The 25348-nt window shown below is 39.7% G+C and overlaps 2 protein-coding genes across 4 annotated transcripts in view; one reads left to right on the top strand and one right to left on the bottom strand.

Moving 5' to 3' along the window:
- LOC116293442 (endothelin-converting enzyme homolog) overlaps positions 1–1804 on the top strand; it is a 12412-nt gene extending 10608 nt beyond the window's left edge. The window contains exon 17 of the mRNA XM_089027737.1: positions 26–1804. Coding sequence (XP_088883863.1) covers positions 26–125 — 100 coding nt within the window. The 3' untranslated portion in view covers positions 126–1804. The remainder of the gene's footprint in view (positions 1–25) is intronic.
- Positions 1528–25348, bottom strand: LOC116293439 (VWFA and cache domain-containing protein 1). Of its 3 annotated transcripts, none has more exons than XM_089027729.1 (30): positions 23372–25345; positions 22830–23060; positions 21649–21892; positions 20398–20679; positions 19660–19928; positions 19093–19125; positions 18537–18623; positions 17699–17786; positions 17249–17421; positions 16834–16964; positions 16310–16424; positions 15763–15945; positions 15167–15256; positions 14863–14937; positions 14525–14584; positions 14292–14436; positions 13873–13971; positions 13482–13585; positions 13193–13341; positions 12944–12998; positions 12167–12291; positions 11615–11725; positions 11354–11492; positions 4882–4969; positions 4688–4754; positions 4212–4317; positions 3704–3741; positions 2918–3041; positions 2636–2752; positions 1528–2078 (listed from the first exon to the last, which is right to left on the bottom strand). In XM_089027729.1, exons 2-30 carry the CDS (start codon positions 22983–22985, stop codon positions 1626–1628), a joined length of 3906 nt encoding a protein of 1301 aa, XP_088883855.1. In that variant the 5' UTR covers positions 22986–23060; positions 23372–25345; the 3' UTR covers positions 1528–1625. The 3 variants fall into 3 exon arrangements, 2 of the variants coding, with proteins under 2 accessions (XP_088883855.1, XP_088883851.1); XM_089027725.1 differs by having other exon boundaries at positions 3704–3750; positions 23372–25344; XR_016119327.1 differs by lacking the exons at positions 1528–2078; positions 2636–2752; positions 2918–3041; positions 3704–3741; positions 4212–4317 and adding an exon at positions 5087–5160 and having other exon boundaries at positions 23372–25348.

The following is a 25348-nucleotide window of genomic DNA, read 5'->3' as shown; positions in this document are numbered from 1 at the left end:
TATATCATTTTTTTCGCTTTTCTAGGGCTATTGGTAGTGTATCCAACATGAAAAGATTTTCCCAACTTTTTAGTTGTCCTAAAGACTCGAAGATGAACCCGTCTACCAAGTGTAGAGTCTGGTAAACGTGAAGCATTCGCCTCTTACTTGTGCCGTACATCGCTGTTACGGCTTTAAAAAAAACATTATTCACTGAACGCCTAGTATTATCCCTCCAGGAGAGAAAAGTCCTTCACAGAAGCGAGTGGGGATTCGCGCTTACCGGTCGCGCGGGAACTGGGAAACGACCCTTTGGGTAGACAGTAGTTGAGTAGGGTACTCAAGTCCTGCCTACTCAAACGCTTCTCCCAGTAGAGTGCATACCATATATCTGTGAGAAAGTTAACTAACAAAATTGTACAAATTTGAGCAAAGGTTTAAGTCTACGGTCTACTGAGGTCTACTGGACTTACTAATTCGTGCACGTGCAACGTTTTTCACGAATACAGTCAATTCAAAAAACGTTGTCGTCGACCAACTCAAGCCTACGCGACTGGTCCGAAAGGAACTCTGGGTAGTAATCATTGAAGCCGAGTTGACTCCATAATTTTATCTTGACTAGTTATGCCTGGTTTACATCACGAACCTTCGTAGGCGAGCGGGAAGTGTTGAAGGAGACGTTTTTTTAATGTTTTCATATTTTCGAAATTGTGAACTGAATCATAACTACTTTGTTTTTCTTTCCCTAAACCCAAACACATGCATTTGATGAATCGTTTCTCGCCAATATTATCTTTACTACTAGCGGGAACAATTAATTCAGAACGAATATTTAACCGCTTCAGTGATTTTTACCCATATTCCTTTCGGTTCAGTCGCGTAGGCTTGAGTCGGTCGACGACAACGTTTTTTGAATTGACTGTATATATGTACTCTACCTCTGAGTGGTAGATTAGAACCCAGTACCGACCCCATTCGTTTCCGTCCGAGTGGCATTTGGCCGAGGACACCGATAAGCGCGTATAGCATGTCTTTTAAAAACATGTCCAAAAGATTGATTTCTCTCTCTCTATACGGTTATAGAAGAAATCGCCATATATAACATTACTTTATTATTTAGCTATTCCTAAAAAAAATGGGTCGAGTTGACATTGCAGTGCATTGTGGGGCTGTTTTGGGGGACGAAAGAGACGCCACCTTGGAAATGTCCCCTATACAGTCCCACAATGTACTGCAATTCCAACTCGACCTAGTTTTTCCTCAACCTCGGAATGGCTTATATAACCAAGAATATCAAGAATTAGTCCCTAAGTCATGTGACCATCTTGTGGTCAAGAATATCATTCCGCAAGTCACGTGACCTTCACGTGGTCTTGACCATCATCCCATTCAACTTATGCATAGCCTGGAAGGTACATTTCGCATCTGTTTTAGTCACGTGACCCATCACGTGGTCTAGAAAAACATGATGAATCCAAGATCCGCAATGCACTATGGGAAATTCGAAAATGGCGAAATGCATGATTTTTAAGATGTACATATGGTAACGATAATATTTACTTTAAACTTTAATCAATTATATCTTAATGACAGGAAATTTAGGGAAAAAACTTATATTCTAGAAATAAACTAGAAAAAGTATAGTTTTAGTTCGAAGATAGCGATGATAACGTGAAAATTAAGCAAAAAAAGTAAAAAACGGTTGGATAAAAATTTACAGATGAGATTGATGTCGCCATGGTAACGGGGAGAAAAGGTACTTCTCTGTTGCCATAGCTACGGGTCAACCATCCATGAAAAATATATATCGTTTTGAAATCGTTAACCTTTTTTTCTCTTTGATTCGACTCATTTACAAAAATATCTGAACCAAATATATATGAATAAACAAAAAAAAAAATTGTTTCCACTTTGCCTTTATTTTGGGTGGGCGCTGCCCCCTTAACCTCGCCATTCCCCGTAGGGGGAGGAGACGCTGCCTTTGGTATTGTCTTGGGTCCCTTTAGTACTGTAGAGTCGGTGTCTGGCTTCTTGCAGGCTGTTTTAGTGTTGATGTTGTTGCGTGCGATGGACGGACAGACAACAGCTGCATTGGGTGACTAACAGACAAAGGTAGATCAGTAATCACGTGACATAAATGGTAAACAGCCACAGGGAGCCCAATATAAATAGCTATAAATAAATACTAGTGACTAGGACACTTGCATGTTGTCGTCATTTGACTCCCACTACCATAATGCTTTGCGAATTTTCTTTCTTATTTAAATTTGTATTCCCTCATGAGAATGTATAGTAACACAAACGGTGCTAGTTAACTGGACAAAAGAAAGTGTGCAAGGGATCCTGGTAGTGGTAATAAAAGACACTTTCAAGCGATAGTCCTTCATAACACAATGGAATAATCGGGCAAAAACCAATATATTTTGTTTTGGCGCAGCCTTTGCTTTCCTATATTAGCCGACGCCAGCCATGTTAGATAGCAGGAACAATACAATCGTTTTACATGTGAAAGCATTCAATTCCCGAGAGCAAATGGATTTTATTGTTCTTCCATCTAACCACAGGCAGCCCAAGCTGGATTATGAGCGTCGGCACGTGATGGTGCAAAAGCTCTATATATAGGAATACCCTTATTCAGGACGAGGCTTTGACTGACCTGATAATAATGTAATGCACATGGGTTGTACCGCACGCTACACACGCATGGCACACATATAGGAATGGTGGTAGAGAGATCTTTTGTTATCCCATCTGCACACGAGGTCTTGGAGCACTGTGAAACACATTCAACATATGATGAGGGACGGACCATTAGATTTTTGAGGGGGAGGGGGGTTGGGCAAAAACCAAAAAAAAAAAACATTCGAGCACAGCTTTAAAGAGTGAAAAAAATCGTGTATAAGAAAAGTGCCAAAAACATATTCAAATTCCAACTTACTGATCGGCATTTGACGGTAGTATCAGGGCAGTCCCCGCCGTCCAGGGCTATAAGGTACACGTTGGTGTTAGGGACGGGTACCATGATGTAGCTACCACAACGGGTGGTTCCTTCCACTTTACCACTGGAGATATAAAGGAGTATGAATATTAAAGTAATAGTGATGGTATCATGATGATGATGATGGTGATGATGATACATGATGTTGATACATGATGATGATGATACATGATGATGATACATGATGATGATACATGGTGATGATACATGATGATGATACATGATAGTGATGATGATACATGATGATGATACATGATGACGATACATGATGATGATACATGATGATGATACATGATAGTGATGATGATGATACATGATGATGATGATGATACATAATAATACATGATGATGATACATGATGATGATGATGATGATACATGATGATGATACATGATGATGATACATGATGATGATACATGATGATGATGATACATGATGATACATGATGATGATACATGATGATGATAATGATGATACATGATGATGATACATGATACATGATAGTGATGATGATACATGATAGTGATGATGATGATACATGATGATGATAATGATGATGGTAATGATGATAATGATGGTAGTGATAACGATGATGTATGATGATGATGATGATACATGATGCAGCTGCTGTGTTAATCATTGTTACAAGAAAAAAAATACAGAGAAAAATATCAAAATAAATTGGAATCTAATGTTACAACAGATCAAATCCAGTCCACCACATACCTAGGAATATCATCTGCTATCTTGTAGTTGATGTAAGTCTGACCAAGCTGTAGACAGTTAAAAAATAAATAAACAATCACGTTAGAAATACTTTGGATGCAACGCTTTCGCTCTTCCAGTATATAAGGTAAAAGAACAAAAGCATGATCCAAATAAGAAGACTCAATACTCCAGTGCCCGATTGTATGAAGCCTGCATAGTGCTATCCGGCGGATAAATCCTTATCCAGTGGATAAGTCGACGTTGTTATCCAATAAATTTATCCACTGGATAAGGATTTATCCGTTGGAATAGCGCTATCCAGGCTTCGTACAACTAGACCCTGTTCTATAGGGTTAGCCTGGATTTCGTATGGAATTATTTCGAATATTCATGCATTCCAGTGGAATTTCCAAGTGTTTGTTTTGTTAAGGTTGTGCATTATCTACTTTACCGTTGGTATTTGTGAATATTTGAACACTCAGTATGCGTTCAGAACAAAGATAGAACCTGAGAGAGAGTTATTTACCTCCAGATCATTGCAGGCCAGACTCGTCGATATGACTCCCTTCTTCATCAAATCTCGCAGCAGTTCAGGGTGTTTGTACGCCAAATGGACACGTTTCTTGGTAATGCTGTATGACAAGAAAAAATAATACTCAAGGGAATGACACATGGTCTGAGATGAAAGAAAGAAAGGAAGGAAGGAAGGAAAGAAGGAAAGAAAGAAAGAAAGAAAGAAAGAAAGAAAGAAGAAAGACAAAAGAAAGAACGAAAGAAAGAAAGAAATAAAGAAGCACAAGACAAGCACTTACCGACTGACTGCCTGCCAGATCCCATGCCTACACACAAAACAACTCCATCAGACAACCCCGCCCCGCACCAGCCCTCCTCCCGTCCTTCCGCCCCCTCCATCCCCTCCCTCCCCCTCCCCCCTCCCTCCCTCCCTCCCTCCTTCCTTCTTCCTGAAGAAGTCATGAAGGAAGGAAGAAAAAGTAAAACCACCTCGGTTTGAAAATAAACTGCTTGGAGTAAACTACATAACCATTTGGGTCAATCAATATGCAGGCGACTGAAAATGAAAAAATAGATTAATAGAAAACACCCAGGCTAGACCACAATGCACCATCTTCATTTTGATGTTTGACAAAAGCTCGAGAGTCAAACCAATTTGAATCAAACCGGAAGTATTTTCTTACCGGAAGAATGTTGACATATGGCTTCACTTCCGGTTACAATTTCATTAATCTTTTTCATCTTCCAGTCTATCCCCATGACAGCTCGTACCTGAAACAAGAAAAATGAAAATCTCCTGGTGAAATAAAATTTCCTGATTTTTTCCCGACCAAATGCCATATTTTACTGACTCCACAGGAAACCCAGGCCACAAAAAGGATTACATACGTTTCCAGGATCACTCTAGCTGGATTGCACAGGAGCCCCATTCTTAGAAATCGTTGAGTCATATCTCTAGAACCCTAGAACGTAGACGAGAAACACGAATGCACTACTTCTACCCATCCTTGATTAATTTGCCTTTGCAATCTTGAATCTCAAAATTCCTAATGAAACTTGGATATAGACCCCTTACACTGATTCCCGAGAGGAATATTGTTCTGGGGGACAAAACAATGGTTTTTTTTTCCATAAGGAAAGACGACCTATTGTTTTATCCCCCAGAACAATTCCTCTAGGACATCAATGCAAGGGTCTATATGCCACTTTTACTTCTAAAACTTATTCATATATACTTAATGAGGATAAAACAAAAAAAGTCACTGGCGTAAAGGAGGTTTGGAAATGAGATCTTAATTAGCAAAGAATTTGGGCAACTTATGCTTTAAATTTCTCCAAGAATTATTAATAGTTTGAGAAGCCATATCAAGCACTTGAAAGAGTGTTTCATCCTTTATCCAATCACCTTGAAGCTGGTTAAAAAAAACTCGTTCTTCAACTCACTTTTCGGCGTTTGGAAACGATCGGATGAAACCCTCTTTCACGTGTTTGATATATTACGTCAGCTATTAAGAGGGCGTCTCTGTAACAGCGTGCCACTCGATCTTGGCTCGAAAAATAGATTTCTTTTATATTCCTATCATCGAAAGTACTATCTATCCTCACTACAAAATTGCAGTTAGAATTGTTCTAAATTCTTTTTTCCACCCGCTATGCGAATTTTTGTCCATCGACCCCAAATCAATGAAAGACGCCGATTTTCGAGGTCGGCCGAGGGCTATTTTCAAAGTCTGTTTTCTCGGGTTTCTCTGCACATAAAAGCTAATTTTTCTATCCAGAACTTTAGTCTAGTGTAACTTCTGCATAAAAACAGTAATAGTTTTTTTTGGAATGCGCGAATTCTGAAAAATAATCCTAACTGATCGAGACTACTGAAAGCGTGACATGGAAAGCTAAGATTATGAGACCTCGAATATTGCATATTTCTCATTTGTGGCACCTAATCCAGCCCTAAAATATCATTCAACCTTGAGATAAGAAGCTCTTTTATAGATGTGTGCAATAAAATTTGCGGCACTTTGCTTTTCTACGAAATAAGCTAAGTTTCAAATTGTTTTATTTTCAGTTATTTCCTTGCGTGACACGACAGGCCGTTGGGTCTGTGATGGCTACTTCTTTGCTCATTATCCTCAATACCAATACCTAAAATATAATATGATGAATTAAAAACCTTAACTTTACAATATTTGTTCCATTATAAAAGATTTCAATGATCTACGGCTTCATTTAATAGTGTTTCAATAAGCTGTTTTGAAATTTCACCGCACAGTAATTGTTTTAATTGGCTTACCATAAACCACGAAACGAGACGAAACGAAACGAAACGACACAATAAAATGCGAAACGAAGATTTCGCATTTTACAGATCTTTAAAATGCGAAACCGTCATTTCGCATTTTACAAATCTGTAAAATGCGAAACGACAGACTGTAACCTGAGGCTTTGCGATCTCATGTTTAACTGTAAGCTTACTCACGAAATTAGATGAAAACTGTGTAGCTCAATGTCTTAGAAAATTAGAGATTACTTTGAATCTCAGTGGGAAGAACAGTGTAAACTTTCCATGTACCAAAAGCCACAAATTTATAAACTATATTGAAATACTTCAACTCGTGTTGTTGTGACGCCATTTTGAATGCACAGGGACCCCAATCGAATCATAATATATGACACCACAAAGGAGGCCCACAAGAAGAAAAGCGAGAAAAGGATTCAATTTATTTCTAGTTTTCTTTTTCTCAGAAAAGCATGCAGCACAAACTATGCATAACTAACATAAACACGTGGTTAAGTCAAAATTGATACTCAAAGTGATATTCATGCGAATGACATTTTTCTAGTACAGCTGTTATTCAGCACCAGACGCACCAGACTGTTATAACTCGACGGCAAAACATAAGGAAAACGCTTCAAAGAATTTTAAACGCCATACTTCTTCATAACTAACATAAACATGTGGTTAAGTCAAAATTGATACTCAAAGTGATATTCATGCTAATGACATTTTTCTAGTACAGCTGTTATTCAGCACCAGACGCACCAGACTGTTATAACTCGATGGCAAAACATAAGGAAAACGCTTCAAAGAATTTTAAACGCCATACTTCTCTTACCTCATTGAAATAAGTTCAAAAGTAAAACCTTTGGGGCTAAATTTTTTTCTCTTGAGTCATATATTATGATTCGATTGGGGTCCCTGTGCATTCAAAATGGCGCCACAACAACACGAGTTGAACTGAGTTAAACTGTAAACGAAAGTTTACATTGTTCTTCCCACAGACATTCAAAGTAAAACATGGGACAGTTAAACATGGGATCGCAAAGCCTCAGGTAACACAATCGTTAAGTTTATATGCAGTTTCACTTTCATCTATTTATATATTTTAAACTGAATATACATTTCGCATTTTACAGTCTGTCGTTTCGCATTTTACAGATTTGTAAAATGCGAAATCCTCGTTTCGCATTTTATTGTGTCGTTTCGTTTCGTTTCGTTTCGTGGTTTATGGTAAGACTTTTAATTTGCATATCTCGAGGTCAGGAGGTCAATCGTTATTTGTTTATTTAATCATAGTAAATTTAGTAAAGAAATCCTCGCTTAGTAATATCTCGAAACACCCTAAAAAGATCCAAAACTGAGAACTGTTCTTGTTTGTAGAGCTGAATATTTCTAGTTTTTTTTAAGTTGTAGTAAATATATCATTGATATCTTTGTCACTAGTCATTTAACATTCTCAACGTTTATTTCCTTTATAAATTATCCATCATTTTCTATTGTGAAAAGGTATTTCGTCCTCCCGATATTTTCGAACTCCATATACTATCATTTTTTCGAAAAAATACTTTGCAGTCTTGACTGTTCTTCGGCTGAGACGACGATTTTTGCAACAGGTGCAATCAAACGTATGAAGTCATTCATAACTACAGAACAAGTGATTGTGAAAATTATGATCATACAGGGGCGGCGGTTCGGAAGTGGGGGTTGCGGGTACTGGCTCCTCCAATAATTTTGAAGACATAGGGCTACTCTGTAGATATATGCTTCAAATAAACCATTATTATTATTATCATTATTCAATCAATGAATCAATGTATTGCTCATTTCTCTTAGAGAAACATTCAGCTCTCACTCTACTCGATTAAGTTCAACTGCTTTGAAGCCAAGCTATTATGGTTGCGTCTAAAGCATTCTTTCAAAATCTGTGATGGTTGATATTCCTGAAATCTTTGGTAGGTTGTTCTTATTGATGTTTTTTTATGTTTTTTTTTGTTGTTATTATTATTATTATTATTATTATTATTATCATTATTAATATAAATATCATTAATGTTATTTTTATTATAATTTAATAAATCATTATTATCATTATCATTGTCATTGTCATTGTCATTATCATCATCATCATCATCATCTTCATTACAAAAGCAAATTCTTTGGTTATCTACATGAATTCGGAACTACATTATTTTCAAGGCGATTTTAAAACAGTCAATCAGTACAGGCTGTTTTGACGTGCTCCTCCAAGTCCTCCAATGGATAATGTTCAGCTTCCGCCGCCCCTGTCGCGTACTCACTGAACTAAGATTAAATGCTTACAATGATCTTATGAATTTATATATAGCGCCTTTTCTATATGAATATAATCAAAGGCGCTTTACATTGAGTTGTTAATGACAGATTGCTTTTTGTGCAATTTACAAGCATGAGAGATGGTTAGTATGAAGTGTAGGCACTGAGGGTGGTCACTGCCAGGGTTTCTTTACGTCCTCAATGGTTCTTTTACGTCCCTCCGATGTTGGTTAGTAATGATGATTGTGAAGGGACGAGACCGCCATTTAAAGTGGTCATCCGAGCCACTTGAAAGCCATTTGCAGATGTAATTACAGAGGCAGCACTTTCTTCTCAGTTATTTTAAGACCCTGAGTGTTGGTCCGGCTGGGACTCGAGGCACGACCTCCCGCACGAAAGTCCCGATGCTCAACCAACTAGCTGAGCCAACCGGTTTGCGGTATAGCTAGCTAGCACTACTGATTCTACTGCGGAGAACACTTGCATTCCTTAATGACCTCGCCAACCAAACGCACGAGCTCTGCCTTAAGGCCTTTAGATCTAAACTGTACTTCAAAGTGATTAAGTATTTTTTTCAGCATTGCAACATTGAAGGCTGAGATCTTGTTTCTTTGATATAGTAGGCGCAAGGATCGAACGTGACATAATGGGGTGTTGCAGGCCAATATGCTATGCTCATGATCAATTTCTTGTAACAGCAAGGGGGGGCTAATTGAGTTGGGGGGGGGGGGGGGGAGTGTAATTGAGTTTCTTCCGTCAACACAACGGAAAACAATATAAAATAGCATCGTTTTTTTCTGCTGAAGGGGGGGCTTCAGCCCCCCTTTGCCCCCCCCGTCCTGGATCCGCCCTTGAACAGATTCATACGTTCTGACTCTGGTATTACATCCTGAATGTCTTCCTCTTCTACCAAAGATCGTACATTTTCCTGAGGACTGGTCACGGTAATATCTCGTACTGTGGATTTTTTTCGCGAAGTGGAAAGACGTGAAAAGAATCCTGCAATCTGGGTCTTCGATAGCCATTCTTCTCTTTCAAAGCGCCTTTCATCGTTCTCATTTCTCGCGCACCGCATTTCCGTGGCAACTTGTTCAGGGTCTGCTTTTCTACCAGTCCTCTCACCCAGGTTAAACTTTGCTGTCAAATACGACCGCACATTTTCTGTAAAACGAGCAGCTCGATCCGGTTCTTGGTTTTAGAGCCCAGCTCATGCTAAGTGTTGAAGGTGTCTCTTGAACAAGTGATATATAAGAAGCTTCGTCTGGTTGTCGGCGGAGCCCATCGTATATAGTTTCATTTCTCTCTGACTGAATTTCGCTCTTAGATATATATTTTTATTTGTAATAATGGTTATTTGTATTATATTTAAAAGATGTATATTTAAAAAAAATTATTATGCATTGTTATTTTGTTTTCTTTTTTCTTTTATTTCTTTTTTTTTTTTGCAAGAGTCTTCAATTTAGACGTCCTAGTCTAACTCACTGGTATTTAGTACAAAGACATATATTCAGTATTCCAAGTACTACTAATATAAGTATAGAGTTGATCAATAACACAGTGAATAACGCTACTAACGCGGGCAAGTACATCCTTTACTTACAATGATATGAATGATATGTTACCTTCAACTAAAAAAACTAGAAATATTCAGCTCTACGAACAAAAACAGTTCTCAGTTTTGGATCTCTTTAGTATGTTTCGAGATAAAGCAAGAATTTCTTTACTACAATTAAAAAAGCAAATAGCGATTGACCTCCCGACCTCGAGATATGCAAATTAAAACAATTACTGTGCGGTGAAATTTCAAAACAGCTTATTGAAACACTATTAAATGAAGCCGTAGATCATTGAAATCTTTTATAATGGAACAAATATTGTAAAGTTAAGGTTTTTAATTCATCATATTATATTTTAGGTATTGGTATTGAGGATAATGAGCAAAGAAGTAGCCATCACAGACCCAACGGCCTGTCGTGTCACGCAAGGAAATAACTGAAAATAGAACAATTTGAAACTTAGCTTATTTCGTAGAAACGCAAAGTGCCGCAAATTTTATTGCACACATCTATAAAAGAGCTTCTTATCTCAAGGTTGAATGATATTTTAGGGCTGGATTAGGTGCCACAAATGAGAAATATGCAATATTCGAGGTCTCATAATCTTAGCTTTCCATGTCACGCTTTCAGTAGTCTCGATCAGTTAGGATTATTTTTCAGAATTCGCGCATTCCAAAAAAAAACTATTACTGTTTTTATGCAGAAGTTACACTAGACTAAAGTTCTGGATAGAAAAATTAGCTTTTATGTGCAGAGAAACCCGAGAAAACAGACTTTGAAAATAGCCCTCGGCCGACCTCGAAAATCGGCGTCTTTCGCTGATTTGGGGTCGATGGACAAAAATTCGCATAGCGGGTGGAAAAAAGAATTTAGAACAATTCTAACTGCAATTTTGTAGTGAGGATAGATAGTACTTTCGATGATAGGAATATGAAAGAAATCTATTTTTCGAGCCAAGATCGAGTGGCACGCTGTTACAGAGACGCCCTCTTAAACGGCCCAGATAAAATGAACCAATCAAAGACTCACCATAGAGACGCTGCTTATCGTTTGGCTGGTTGTCACGACAACGCCTGCGCCACCATTGTCCAAATATGGCACAGAGAAGGTGAGCTTGCCTGGGTACGACTTGGCAGCGTGGTACCAGGGTCGGGTGGTAGGGTCGTATCTTGACAGCAAAATAAAAAATAATCAAATTAAAGAATTTTTAGTATAAAAAATTAATCACGCGTTCCCTATTATCGCGTGACGTGTACATCGCGTGACATGTAGATTGCGTGACGTCCTTACCTGTTATTGTACGTCTGTCTTCCTGGATACTGTCTCATGGCACCAGAGTTGGTAGCGATGTAACGCCATGCGGCATCTGCGCCTAGCACTCGCATCGGGTTACGATTCCAACTGAAACAAAATAGAGAAAATAAAGAAATATAAATAGAAACAAAGCTGAAATATAGAGCACCAAGACACAAAACTGAAGAGTCTGCGGGTGTTTGTACCTCGTTTTTTTAAATTACCTACATAGAACGCACGCTCTGATCGATCGAGAGCTGTGTTGTACAGTCCTTTGACTAAACGTTGTTTAGTCAAAGGATTGTATTAGTTTAACAGACTATGGTTCTGACGCCATCTGCGCGCACTATTCAAAGTGTGAAAAACGCTTTGCCAAGTTCAATAAACATGATGCATTGTGGTCAAGCCTGGGTACAAAGAACACCATAAATCACGATATTTGTACTCAAGGTAGACCAGAATGCACCACGTTCTACGTTTGCAAACAAAGTACTATAATCCACAGGTAGCCCAGTCTTTTTATATTTTACCACAGGAATCCCAACTTACCATTGTTCGATTTCTCGCGTTAGTCGTATATCCGCCAACACTTCTTTCTTTAGCGCCTGCATTGGTGGAACACTTCGCTTACCGTCCACGAAGTCAGACAGCTCCTTGACGAATTCAAGTGTTTCCTAAAAAATGTGGGTTTTTTTTCATCATAAAGGAACAAATTCAAAACAAGGGTTGTAGTGGATACTGGTAAATACCCCGTTCCCCCTACCCCCTCTAGAGACCCGTTGGAATGTTCGATGCTGGGTATTTGTAGTCATTATTCCTATACACAGATACGTTGTTTAGAATACGATACATGCAAACAGACAGTACATTCAAATTCTGTGATTTGACTGACAAAGATGTTTGAGGACAAAATTAAGAATTTCACTTTCAGAGGTGATCAAGAGAGCACGCCAGACGGGGTCTTGTTTACGCGACGCCATCTTGAATGATTACACAGTTTTTCCCATTAGTGTATCGAAGGCGCGGATAAGGAAAAACGTCGCGCTCGTGATCCGCGCCCTCGATACACTGAGAAAAACCGGAAACATCGATACACTGAGAAACATCCAAGATGGCGTCGAGAGACGAATGAGAGCCGGACTCTCGTAAACAAGACCCAGTCTGGCGTGCTCCCTTTAGGTGAAGGATACCAGGTATCCCCACCCCCACCCCCCCTAAAGTGGGTCCCGTGAGATGATAATCTTTTTGACCTTATTCTTTACCGAATAAATTATAACAACTAAGCAATCAGTTAAAATTTTGGCAGAATTGGGCGTGTTTACCTACCGGAGTATTTTCGAATCTGTAGGGGTCGTTGAAACAACTAGAACTTAAAAAGTAGCTAGGGAAAAGGATAAATAATGGTGAGGTAAATATGAAAAAGCATGAAGTGGAAAGGAAATGATGGGAATGAATGGGTTGAAAAATGAAAGGAAAAATGGGCAAGGCAAGGCAAGGCAAGGCAAGGCAAGGCAAGGCAAGGCAAGGCAAGGCAAGGCAAGGCAAGGCAAGGCAAGGCAAGGCAAGTATACTTACTTTGATCGGGATAAAGTCGCAGGGAAGGTAATATTGTTCAAGAAAGCGATGGGTTTGTCTTCAATGATTGAACCAACTTTAAGATGTTTCACAATGTCGTAACGGTGGTACAGATCTGGCTGAGGGTTGGCGTTAGGAATATCCATGGCCTACGAAAAATAATAATAAATATACAATAATAATATATTTGTTTTGTCAACATGTGCTTTACAACTGTACGCGGTACGCGAGTTTTTTTCTATTTTTTTCTTTTTCGTTTTTGCTGTACGTACGTTACATATGTTGCTACCTTAGTATCGAGTTCGTCATTAGCAACCACGACGCACACCGCGAAGTTGGTATTGTTGACTGGTCTCCAGGAGTAAGTGAAGTCAGATTTGATGCCGCGATAACCTAGAGACAGTTGAAGTGAAATATATATGATGGCTGAAAAACGGGATGGATTGATTGATGGATGGATGGATGGATGGATGGATGGGTGGATGGATGGATGGATGGATGGATGAATGGATGGATGGATGGATGGATGGATGGATGGATGGATGGATGGATGGATGGATGGATGGATGGATGGATGGGTGGGTGGATGGATGGATGGATGGATGGATGGATGGATGGATGGGTGGGTGGATGGATGGGATGGATAAATAAAAGATCAATAGCTAAACAAGTTTAACTACCATTGAAAGCTGGATCACCACGTGACAACACCCTCTCTGAACGAAGAGCCTTGGTACCAGTCTCTCTCCTCATCATCGATGCCAACACAGTTGAAAACCCTGAAAGACGTGATTATGACGTCAACTATTGACTCCATAACTGTATTACATTAAAAATGTCGAAATGCAATACAGAGTATCAGAGTTTGTTGCACATGACAACACACAAGGACATGGATACAACTTAATAATACTCAAGGGAATGACACATGGTCTGAAATGGGACAACATTGCACCATAGCTGAAAAGCATTCCTAGTGAAGAAAAGAAATAATACTCAAGGGAATGGCACATGGTCTGAAATGAGAAAGCATTGTACCATAGCTAAAGAGCATTCCTAGTAAAGAAAGAAATAATACTCAAGAGAATCTTAATATTACCAGAACTTTGTTCCAAGTATTTGATGTTGATGACAACTGGTTCGTTCTGTATGAATCCAGGGAGGGGCAGCTGTGGATGGACTAATGCTCGTCCAGTGTCTGTCTCTATTACAAAGGTGTAGGATAACTCCCCCGGACCAAAAGCCTACAACGACAATGAAAGAGATTAAGAAGGAAAGAAAAAATATAATGAAAGGAAGGAAGGAAGGAAGGAAGGAAGGAATATGACTTACTACAGTGTTCTTCAGTAGTTCACTTAGAGTAATATCGATTCCCACAACACCAATAAGCTCCTTTGAAAAACAGAGGGAAAGAATTAAAGACATGTAAAAAGACATGATGCATGATGATACATGATGTTGATGATGGCGGTAATGATGAAGACGATGATACAAGATGATGATGATTATGATGATGATACGTGATGATGATACGTGGTGATGATACATGTTGATGGTGATAATGATACATGATGATGATGATGGTGATGCATGATGATGATGATACATGATGATGATACATGATGATGATACATGATGATGACGACGATGATGATGATACATGCTGATACCTTGTTATCAGTGTAACACGGTACTCCTAGTGTCACGTACATCCCAAGTCTTTCATCAAAAGAAGGTGAGGACAGCTACGAGAAAAATAGAAAACATCGTCAGACTCAACTAGAACTAGACAAACAATAATGGAGCGGTTTGTATTGTTGTTGCACGAGTGGGGAGGTGATTATTATTTAGAAGAGAGTATAAAACTTCATCAGGCTCAACTAGAACTAGAAATCAAGGGATTAAAAAGAGTTGACAAGGAAGGAAAGAGAGAAAAAATATAACGAGCAAAATGAGGACAGATATTTTACTTACATATGGATCGGAGGATTGTATTCGTTCGTTGTAAATGTTCTTGTAGAATCTTCCCATCCGAAAAGCCAGGTCGTTGTAGTCGTAGATTGTCTGCAGAAGTGAAAATCAAAGGTAGAGATAAAAGAATAATATTTTATAACTAGATCTTATCGGCAAACCTAGCAGTCAGCAAACCTATCAGTCAGTCAGTCAGTCAGTCAGTCAGTCAGTCAGTCAGTCAGTCAGTCAGTCAGTCAGTCAGTCAGTCAGTCAGTCAGTCAGTCAGTTAGCCATTTAGCATGTTAGGCAGTCATTCTGTCAAGTCGGCTAGTCGGTCAGTCGATCAGTCAGTCAGAAAGTTAGTTGGTCGGTCGGTCGATTTAATATATAGAGCGTTTTCACTCACGTGAGAAGGCAGTCATAAACAATAGAAACTTTCTGCACAGTATTTGCATAAAAATAGAGTTCAATTCCCGGAGGATAGAAAATGCATTGTTTTGGTACCCATTAATGGCCGCTGTGACGTCACGTGAACACGATCTATCAGTATATTCAATAGATCCTTCAAACACTCGAACTGCTTCTTTCGTTCTTCAGGTGGCAGCCATGCTTCTTACCTCTAGCTTTCCCTTCGTCACAGCAGCCATTTCAGCCAGCTTGGCTCTGCTGTCCCGGATGTAGCTGTTGTTGGATCTCCCAACAAGATGATAAACATGGACACTGATCGACGTGTTGGCGTTCTTCAAGAGCTGTGGTATACTCTCTGTCGACGTATCCTGACTACCGGTAACGAATATTAACTGAAATAAAAACAAACAAAAATAACGAAAAAAAAAAAAAAAGAAAGTCAAATCAAGTATAGTCTAAGTTCTAATTTCCACCAATCAGAGCGCGTGTTATTCCTACCAATTAGAGCCTGCGTAATTTCCACCAATTAAAGGCGGTGTTAATTCCACCAATCAGTGCCTTGTAATCCCACCAATAAAAGCGTCAAATTACCAATAAAACTACCAATAAAATATCAAAATGCGTCTCATGAGCAATATATCAAAGCGCGTGAAGCGCGCGTACTTTCTACCAATCAAAGCGCGCGTAATATTTACATAACAAAACATGTGTAATTTCTACCAATCAACGCGTGCGATACACAGGATGGCTACTCACGTGTGTATCTCTATTGTTATTCGCCATGGTGTTCGTCACCAGTTTTAGCGCAGTAGAAATAGCGTTGTAATAATTGACAGTCTTCTCCGATGCCAGCATCACATCTTGCACAAACCTACACATTAGAAAAGAAAGAGAAACGGATAAATTGATTTGATAAAAATAAATTAGTTAACCTTGTTTATGGAAGATAACACTTGACAGTAATTCAACTGATAAACTTGTGGTCTTCTGTTAACGTCTCTAGTTAATTAGGGACGGGACCGCCATTAACGTGATCATCCGAGCCACGTGAAGGTCTAACCATTTGCAGATGTAATCACAAAGGTAGTACCTTCTCCTCAGTTAAGACCCTGAGTGTTGGTCCGGCCGAGGCTTGAACCAAGACCTCCCGCACAATGGACCGACGCTCTTACCAACTGAGCTAGCCGGGTGGCGATTCTTCACTCAACGCTGAAAGCCCTTGCATCGAGCAAGCAAATAGTTACAGGAAGATGGTCTAAAATCAGGGCAGTCCGTCTCACCTTTCAAGACCTTTCTGGTTTTGTTCATTTGCTTGAACTAGCTGAGACTTGAGACAGCTGTTATACGTGTCATCGGACTCTCCCCCGTGTGTCATGCCCGGTAGGAGGGCTGCTTCAGCAAACGCGATAACCTGGTAAGAAAGAAATAATACTCAAGGGAGTGACACACGGTCTGAAATGGGAAAACATTGTACCATAGCTGAAAAGCATTCCTAGTAAAGAAAGAAATAATACTCAAGGGAATGACACATGGTCTGAAATGGGAAAACATTGTACCATAGCTGAAAAGCATTCCTAGTAAAGATTAAAATAATACTCAAGGGAATGACACATGGTCTGAAATGGGAAAACATTGCACCATAGCTGAAAAGCATTTCTAGTAAAAAAGGGAATAATACTCAAGAAAATGACTTACATTAGTGAAATCATTATTCAGCATCCCCTTTAGAACCTGAACGATAGCCGTACGAGCAAACAAGAACTTGTTTTCTTCTTTCATGGCGTAGCTGATATCAACCAAGATGATAATGTTTTTTGGTCCGCGAACACCTTCGATATACCAGGGCTTCAAACGCTGGTCACTCGTGCCTGGAAAAACAGCGATAAATAGATGTTGAGTCCATCACCTTTATAAGTTGGCGTAAGATGACGAAGTTAGTTTTAGTTGGTCGTCATTTAAATTGCCAACCATCTATTGGACAATCCAGTAGAGCAATCATCATCATCATTCGTATCTTCATGTTAAGATGACGAAGTTAGTTTTAGTTGGTCGTCATTTAAATTGCCAACCATCTATTGGACAATCCAGTAGAGCAATCATCATCATCATTCGTATCTTCATGTCATGATGACGATCTTAACGTACCACATTGAGCATTCCCTAGTACCTCAGCAGGGAACCTTCGATGGAAGCCTGTCTTATCGTCAGTGAAATACTGCCACTTGAGCTCTCCCTAGGAAACACAAAAAATATTTTACTACAACAATGAGTAAGGGCGTATTACACAATGAAAGGGAAGAGGACCACTAGAGTATCATTTCTTTGTTTAACGGTTGAGCATTAGAAGACACATGAATATGTATACAACTCTAACAAAGAATCTTATTCTCAAGACCACGTGTCATTCCCTAGAGTATCATTTCTTTTTTTAACGGTTGAGCATTAGAAGGCACATAATTATGGATACGACTCAAACAAAGAATCTTAATCTCCACGTGTCATTCCCTAGAGTATCATTTCTTTGTTTAACGGTTGAGCATTAGAAGACACATGAATATGTATACAACTCTAACAAAGAATCTTATTCTCAAGACCATGTGTCATTCCCTAGAGTATCATTTCTTTGTTTAATGGTTGAGCATGAGAAGACACATAAATATGGATACAATTCTAACAAAGAATCTTATTCTCAAGACCACGTGTCATTCCCTAGAGTATCATTTCTTTGTTTAACGGTTGAGCATTAGAAGACACATAAATATGGATACAACTCAAACAAAGAGTCTTATTCTCAAGACCACGTGTCATTCCCTAGAGTATCATTTCTTTGTTTAACGGTTGAGCATGAGAAGACACATAAATATGTATACAATTCTAACAAAGAATCTTATTCTCAAGACCACGTGTTATTCCCTAGAGTATCATTTCTTTGTTTAACGGTTGTACATGAGAAGACACATGAATATGGATACAATTAACAAACCTTTTGAGATGTTGTATCAAAGTTGTTCATCATCAGTTTTTCTAGAGGTGCTGTCCACTCGTACACAGAGACTAATTCATGCGGCATCTACAATCACGAGGATGAGAGAGAATCACTAAGATTTTAAGCGCCTTTCTTTACTGGGGTTTTATTTGGTGGGCTACCTGTGGTGTGTAGATTAATTTGGCATTTTTGTCGCCCCAAACCTCTCATGCCTCTTTTATCACACAGGGACCCCGAGAAGGAAGGAAGGAAGGAAGGAAGGAAGGAAGGAAGGAAGGAAGGAAGGAAGGAAGGAAGGAAGGAAGGAAGGAAGGAAGGAAGGAAGGAAGGAAGGAAGGAGGGAAGGAAGGAAGGAAGGAAGGAAGGAAGGAAGGAAGGAGGGAAGGAGGGAAGGAGGGAAGGAAGGAAGGAAGGAAGGAGGGAAGGAGGGAAGGAAGGAAGGAAGGAAGGAAGGAAGGAAGGAAGGAAGGAGGGAAGGAGGGAAGGAGGGAAAGAAAAGAGATAAGTGAAAGGAACATAATTTTTTCTACAAAATTGAAACTAGGAATCTTACCTCTTTGATTTCCTGGGGCCAAGACCAACAGCTCTGTTAAAAGATATCATTAAAAGAAATTCAATGAAACGGGTTGAAAACTTACTACAATACACTTTCTTGCGCGATTATCATCTGCTGCCGTGCGCATGCGTTAAAATAATAATAGTAATATACTGATTTCGTACAATCTCGTACCCAGAGCCTGCGTTTCTTCTGTCCTGCGGCGAAGAACGAGGGCTCTGGCATAATCCATTTTTTGAGACCAGGATTTCTTGGACTTCCGGTATAAGAGCGCATGCGTTAAAATACTTATGCAAAAATAAATATGTTCCCGATCTCTAATTCTTATTTTGATCGGAAGTAAACACAGAACTCTATTATATTTCACTTCCGGAAAATTTCGCATGCGTCAAAAAATGGATTATGCCAGAGCCTCGTTCTTCGCCGCAGGACAGAAGAAACGCAGGCTCTGGGTACGAGATTGGATTTCGTACTGAATCATTAGTAGACTCGCTATGCATTTATCATTTATGTGTCATGCAAAAATGTATCGTGACCAACGATATTGCGTTACCAGTCACTTACCGACTTCATATCGACCCATTTATTAAAAGCAGTAGAGTAGCTCGCCTTGTCCCCGTCGTACGTACAGCACTGCTTCTGTGCGATCTCTTTTAAGTTTGTGTCGCTTGACGAGGGACTGGACGCAGAACTCCTGACATGTTTTTCGTACTCGTTCTTGATAAGGTTTTTCAACGCGATGGCCAGGCGTCGCTTTTCCTCGATTCTATTGCTTACGAATGTCGCTAGTTTGGCCATTGATTTCGACGGGTTGAGACGAATGTCCTTTTTAGCTATACAGAAAAAAGGTTCGTTATGACTTGAGACGATGCTCCACTCATACTTTATCCATTTCTACGTTTCCTTGGAACTCCACCTTCCCATCCCTCCTGACCATCACTGTTACTTTCTCTGTACTCCACCCTCCCCTCCCTTCTTACCATATCTCTTACTTTCTCTGTACTCCACCCTCCCCTCCCTTCTTACCATCACTGTTGCTTTCTCTGTACTCCACCCTCCCCTCCCTCCTTAAAATCACTCTTACTTTCTCTGTACTACACCCTCCTCTTCCTCCTTACTATCACTGTTACTTTCTCTGTACTCCACCGTCCCCTCCCTACTTACCATCACTGTTACTTTCTCTGTACTCCACCCTCCCCTCCCTCCCTAAAATCACTCTTACTTTTTCTGTACTACATCCTCCCCTTCCTCCTTACCATCACTGTTGCTTTCTCTTTTCTCCACCCTCCCCTCCCTCCTTACCAGCATTGTTGTATATTTCTTCCAGCTCCTTTATACACAGTTTCTCTATGTTCAGCTTCACGGCTTCATCTGAGAGTCTCGTAGCAGCCTGGATGACGTCATTTCCGGTGATAAAGGCCCGCCCAGTGCAGTTACAATTTGGATTCGCCAGTCCATGGTCTGTCAGAGTGGGTGCTGTGTTGGTAAACCTGCCTGCATGAATCTTGAACTTGGCAGTTGAAGCATCGAATGTGAGGACGTTCCAGTAACGCGAGCAGTTGAACTTTGAGAAGCCACTACCGGCTGAGGATAAATAATGACAAGGACTTGGTGGCCATGTCGATACAATAACGCAATTCACAGTTTACCGTTAGGTGATAGAGCGATCGGTTTTCATACAAGTGGAAAACCGACGCATTGTGATGGGATGAATTACTAGAACGTAATGGCATGTCGTACCGTGTGCGTGCTGTAAGTCAGTACCGTACGTTTCCCACTCATACGATAACCATTCTTATGGGAAGCCATTTCAATGTTACGGCATGTCGTACCGTGTACGTGTTGTAAGTCAGTACCGTATGTTTCCCACTCATATCATAACCATTCTTATGGTAAGCCATTTCAATGTTATGGCATGTCGTACCGTGTGCGTGCTGTAAGTCAGTACCGTATGTTTCCCACTTATACGATAACCATTCTTATGGGAAGCCATTTCAATGTTACGGCATGTCGTACCGTGTACGTGTTGTAAGTCAGTACCGTATGTTTCCCACTCATATCATAACCATTCTTATGGGAAGCCATTTCAATGTTATGGCATGTCGTACCGTGTACGTGTTGTTAGTCAGTACCGTATGTTTCCCACTCATATCATAACCATTCTTATGGGAAGCCATTTCAATGTTATGGCATGTCGTACCATGTACGTGTTGTAAGTCAGTACCGTATGTTTCGCACTCATACGATAACCATTCTTATGGGAAGCCATTTCAATGTTACGGCATGTCTTAACGTGTACCTACTGTAAGTCAGTACCGTATGTTTCCCACTTATACGATAACCATTCTTATGGGAAGCCATTTCAATGTTACGGCATGTTGTACTGTGTACATGCTGTAAGTCAGTACCGTATGTTTCCCACTCATACCATAACCATTTTTATGGGAAGTCATTTCAATGTTATGGCATATCGTACCGTGTACGTACTGTAAGTCAGTAACACATGTGAGTAATAAATAGTAGATACCATTGTTCCCTGTACAATGTACTTACATTCACTGCACTTAGGCTGATTTATATTGTAGAGCAGTCCTCCAGTAGATGCTTGATAAACCTTGACGTTGGCTCGAATCTTATCCCAACAGACTCCATTCGTGTATATGTGCACGTAGTAGCTAAACGAGCCCGACTCCACCCCCCTCAGGGTAATTGTCTCCGGTCCATACATGTCAGTAGCGTCGACATCTAGTCCTATTGACTCTGAACCATGATTGCACTTTCTTTCGTTGTAAAATACCTTAAATCGTAAAAATGAAGGAGTTATGGGATGCCTCAGGGCTTGATACTTGGACCCCTGAAGCAATTGCCAAACCTAAGGCTACAGGTTAAATAATGTCGAATTATGGTGTGCTTCATTGATTTATTACCTCATTGAAGGAATTGCTAGAATCGTGCCTACAATTTCAATTCCATTGAATAACGGCGTACCGCCGAGAACCATAATAGACCCGTTTCGAATTCCAAATTACCGCTGTGTTTCTTGATTACAGACTCATTTGCACAGGGTTATCCTCGAGTTTGTGCAGAATATTCACGTGTTCCAGTCAAGGTCCGTCGAGTTTCAAAGTGTTTGTATTGTTGAAGTTGTACATTCTTTACTTAACCGTTGGTATTTGTGAATATTTAAACACTGATACGAGGCTAACCCTGTGCAAATGAGTCTGTAATGAAGGAACACAGCGGTAATTTGGAATTCGAAACTGGTCTATTGGTCTTCACACTATTTCTTTATTAAGTCGCACTACGCCTTAATAAATGAGCATACTCCAAGCTATGGCGTGCCTCAGAGATCAACCATTGATCCCTTAAGGATTTGTCCTTTACGCACAAGAGCATTCGTGAAAATTGGTATGCCTTAGAGACCACCTTTTGGGCTTTTTAGAAGTTCTTAATTTTGAATCGATCAAACTAACTAAAGCCGGTGTAAATATAGGAGGGGAGGAGAAAGGCATGATAGGGAGGACGATAACCGGCAGACTAGGGGGAGGGCGGAGCAGGAGAGGACATGGATGAAGGGGGAGGGCAGGACAGCAGGGGGCAGGCAAAAGGAGAGCAGTCTAGGTGAGGAGAGGATATAGCAGGAACGGGCAATGAAGGAGAAGCCAAGAGAGGAGAGGAGGGTGGAGACCAGGGAAAAGTACCACAGGCTAGGAGAGAGATTTCCATTTCCTTACCCTTCCGTGCTTGCACTTGCTACTAGTCGGCCACGGAGTCAGAATGTAGGAATCCAAATCTCTCGGAACTTTTCCCCAAGTCAGTACGATTCTGTACATGTCGACGTTCCCTCGCAACGACAGTTTAGGAGAGATGACCAAGTCTAGAGGGATCATCTTTGACTCCTCTGAATCGGGAGCTATTGTAAGATATTCACTTAGGGTATAGTAGCCGATTCTTGATGCGCGGACCTGAAGGTAACACAACACATATATCACACAATACGTCGCTGGTCACGCAATACCGTCCAGACCAAATGTCAAAAAATACAAAATGTGTCATGAAATACCGTCAAGGCCAAATATCACACACTTCGTAACCTATTATGCAATAATATCGAGGTCAAATGTCACATAGTTCGTCATTTGTAACGCAATACTGTCCAGGCCACATGATTCGTCTTTTTGTCATTGGACCATCCAAATAGTCCCGATCTCGTACTGACTGTCACACAACACGATTTGTCAAGATGTCACACAAGTAATAAATGTCACGCACTTACTCGGTAGTTCCCCGGTTGTACTTTCTCAATCACTGCTACGCCGTATGAGTTAGACAAGCTTTTTGCTGTTTTTAAGAAGATTCCAGCATTGGACAATAGGTTACACTCGGCACCGGCGACCCGATGACTGCGAAGCGCGTCCCTCACCTGGAAATCGGATAAGAGTATGATACTAATGATAATGACTGATGACGATAGTTATATTGATGCAGGGAGGTGTGGGGATGATGAAGATTTTGAGTGATCATAATATGATTGATGGTGATAATGATGGTGATGATGATGACTAGGATGGTGATATTGATGATTATGATGATGGTTATATTGATGATGATTGTGAACTTGATGATGGTTTGGTGATGATGGTGACGTGTGGTGATGATGGTGACGTGTGGTGATGATGGTGTGGTGATGGTGTGGTGATGATGGTGACGTGTGGTGATGATGTAGTGGTGATGGTGTGGTGATGATGGTGTGGTGATGGTGTGGTGATGATGGTGATAATGATGATAGTGATGATGATATATGTTGCTAACAGGTCATTTGATGAAAGAAATTCATCATTAATATAGATCATAGTCGTAAAATCAAGCATGGAGAATCAATGTTGGCGAAACCGGACTACACTCGCCTCACCTCTGGGGTCTCGGGTTTGATTCCAGTTTTGACATCACACAATGTGCCGAGTAGAGCTTGTGAGGTATCTCCCCTTGATTCGGGTTCTTTATTTATCATATAATAATCTTTATTCAATTTATCAACAAATAATTTCAAAATCTAAAAATAATCCCTTAATAAATTCCAAGTTAAAAATAGATAAAGTTAAATAAAGACAGGGCTGACGGAGAATAAGCTATTTATTCTGGCTACTTGTTCGGGTTCTTTGGTTTTCTCCCTTCCAAAAACCCAAGCCACGCATTTCCAATTTGATCTGTGAGTTACGCGCGCCCCGACTTAGATCAGCCTAGATGTGATTTCAGGGTATCGATAGTATTTAAAGCATTTTTTGTAGAGACTTTTGAATTAAAATCAACAAAGTCTAGCCTCAATTACCAGCTTTCCTTCTGTCTATTTGACTAATTAACGTGAATTTTTGATTTAGTTATTAAAAAAGTGGTGTCGTGCAGGTGAAAGGTTTACCTAGCCTGTCTTTTCGAGAAAATGGTACACAAGTCACTATCTGGAAATGGTTAAGTTGGTGTTTTAATATTTAAACGGATTAAATGATTTAAATCTCGTTTTTGAAAACGCATAACTGTGTGAATAAAGGATTCTCAATCTCTTTTTTTTTCACTCAAAAAGAATATAGAAACAATGCGAGAAATATTTGATTTCTTGCTTAATGAATCAAAAAAAATGCAGACGCAAAACTGATGACAAAATTCCAAACAGAAATCACAGAAAGTTTGAATAAAATCACTAAAGAAAAAGAAAGATTTGAATGACAAAAAGGCCTGAAGTTTAGTCCCCCTGCGAAGCAAAAAGAAATATTCAACTTACCTGGCATAACACAGATACTGCATGCACTTTATTCGCCAGTAAGATAAGTACCAGCGAAGCCAAGATATCATAAGCCGAAACCATTTCGAGTTCAAATTTGAACTTCAGCACCAATAGAAGCGAAAAAGAACTAAATTCAAATTAACTAAATTCTATAATTTAGGTGAATGTTAAACGTTGCCGTCAGATTTATAATCTAAAGCAAACGCTTCTTCATATTATTTGAATTTTTCATTAACGTAACACTTAGTCAAACAATGGCTAAAATCCCTCAATGTTTTGGAAATTAATTTTTTAACCAATGAGAGAAAAATATTACTTCAAATCAATTGTTTAAGTTCTTCGAAGACAAAGGGATATGCATTGTTCTTGTATATACAATACCCACACTTATTAACCAACAAACCAAAGCTTCAGACCGGAAAGGATTCTGAATTAATGAACTCTAGACTTTATCATCAATTCAAAACAAGATTT

Source organism: Actinia tenebrosa, unplaced genomic scaffold (genome assembly GCF_029948245.1).
Source record: "Actinia tenebrosa isolate PJP-AT-01 unplaced genomic scaffold, QUT_ActTen_1.0 PGA_scaffold0__85_contigs__length_37466705, whole genome shotgun sequence".
Taxonomy (NCBI): Eukaryota; Metazoa; Cnidaria; class Anthozoa; order Actiniaria; family Actiniidae; genus Actinia; species Actinia tenebrosa.
Note: the sequence above shows the minus strand (reverse complement) of the source record. Positions and strands in the feature narration are given on the sequence as shown.

What these genes read in the sequence shown, in the direction of transcription:
- LOC116293439 (XM_089027725.1), bottom strand. Translation starts at nt 22,985, where the DNA reads ATGATCCCTCTAGACTTGGTCATCTCTCCTAAACTGTCGTTGCGAGGG. An exon ending in TGACGAAGGGAAAGCTAGAG is followed by an intron (nt 15,257 to 15,762) that starts GTAAGAAGCATG and finishes TCACTTCTGCAG; the next exon opens with ACAATCTACGACTACAACGA. An exon ending in GTGCATTACATTATTATCAG is followed by an intron (nt 2,079 to 2,635) that starts GTCAGTCAAAGC and finishes TTTGTCTGTTAG; the next exon opens with TCACCCAATGCAGCTGTTGT.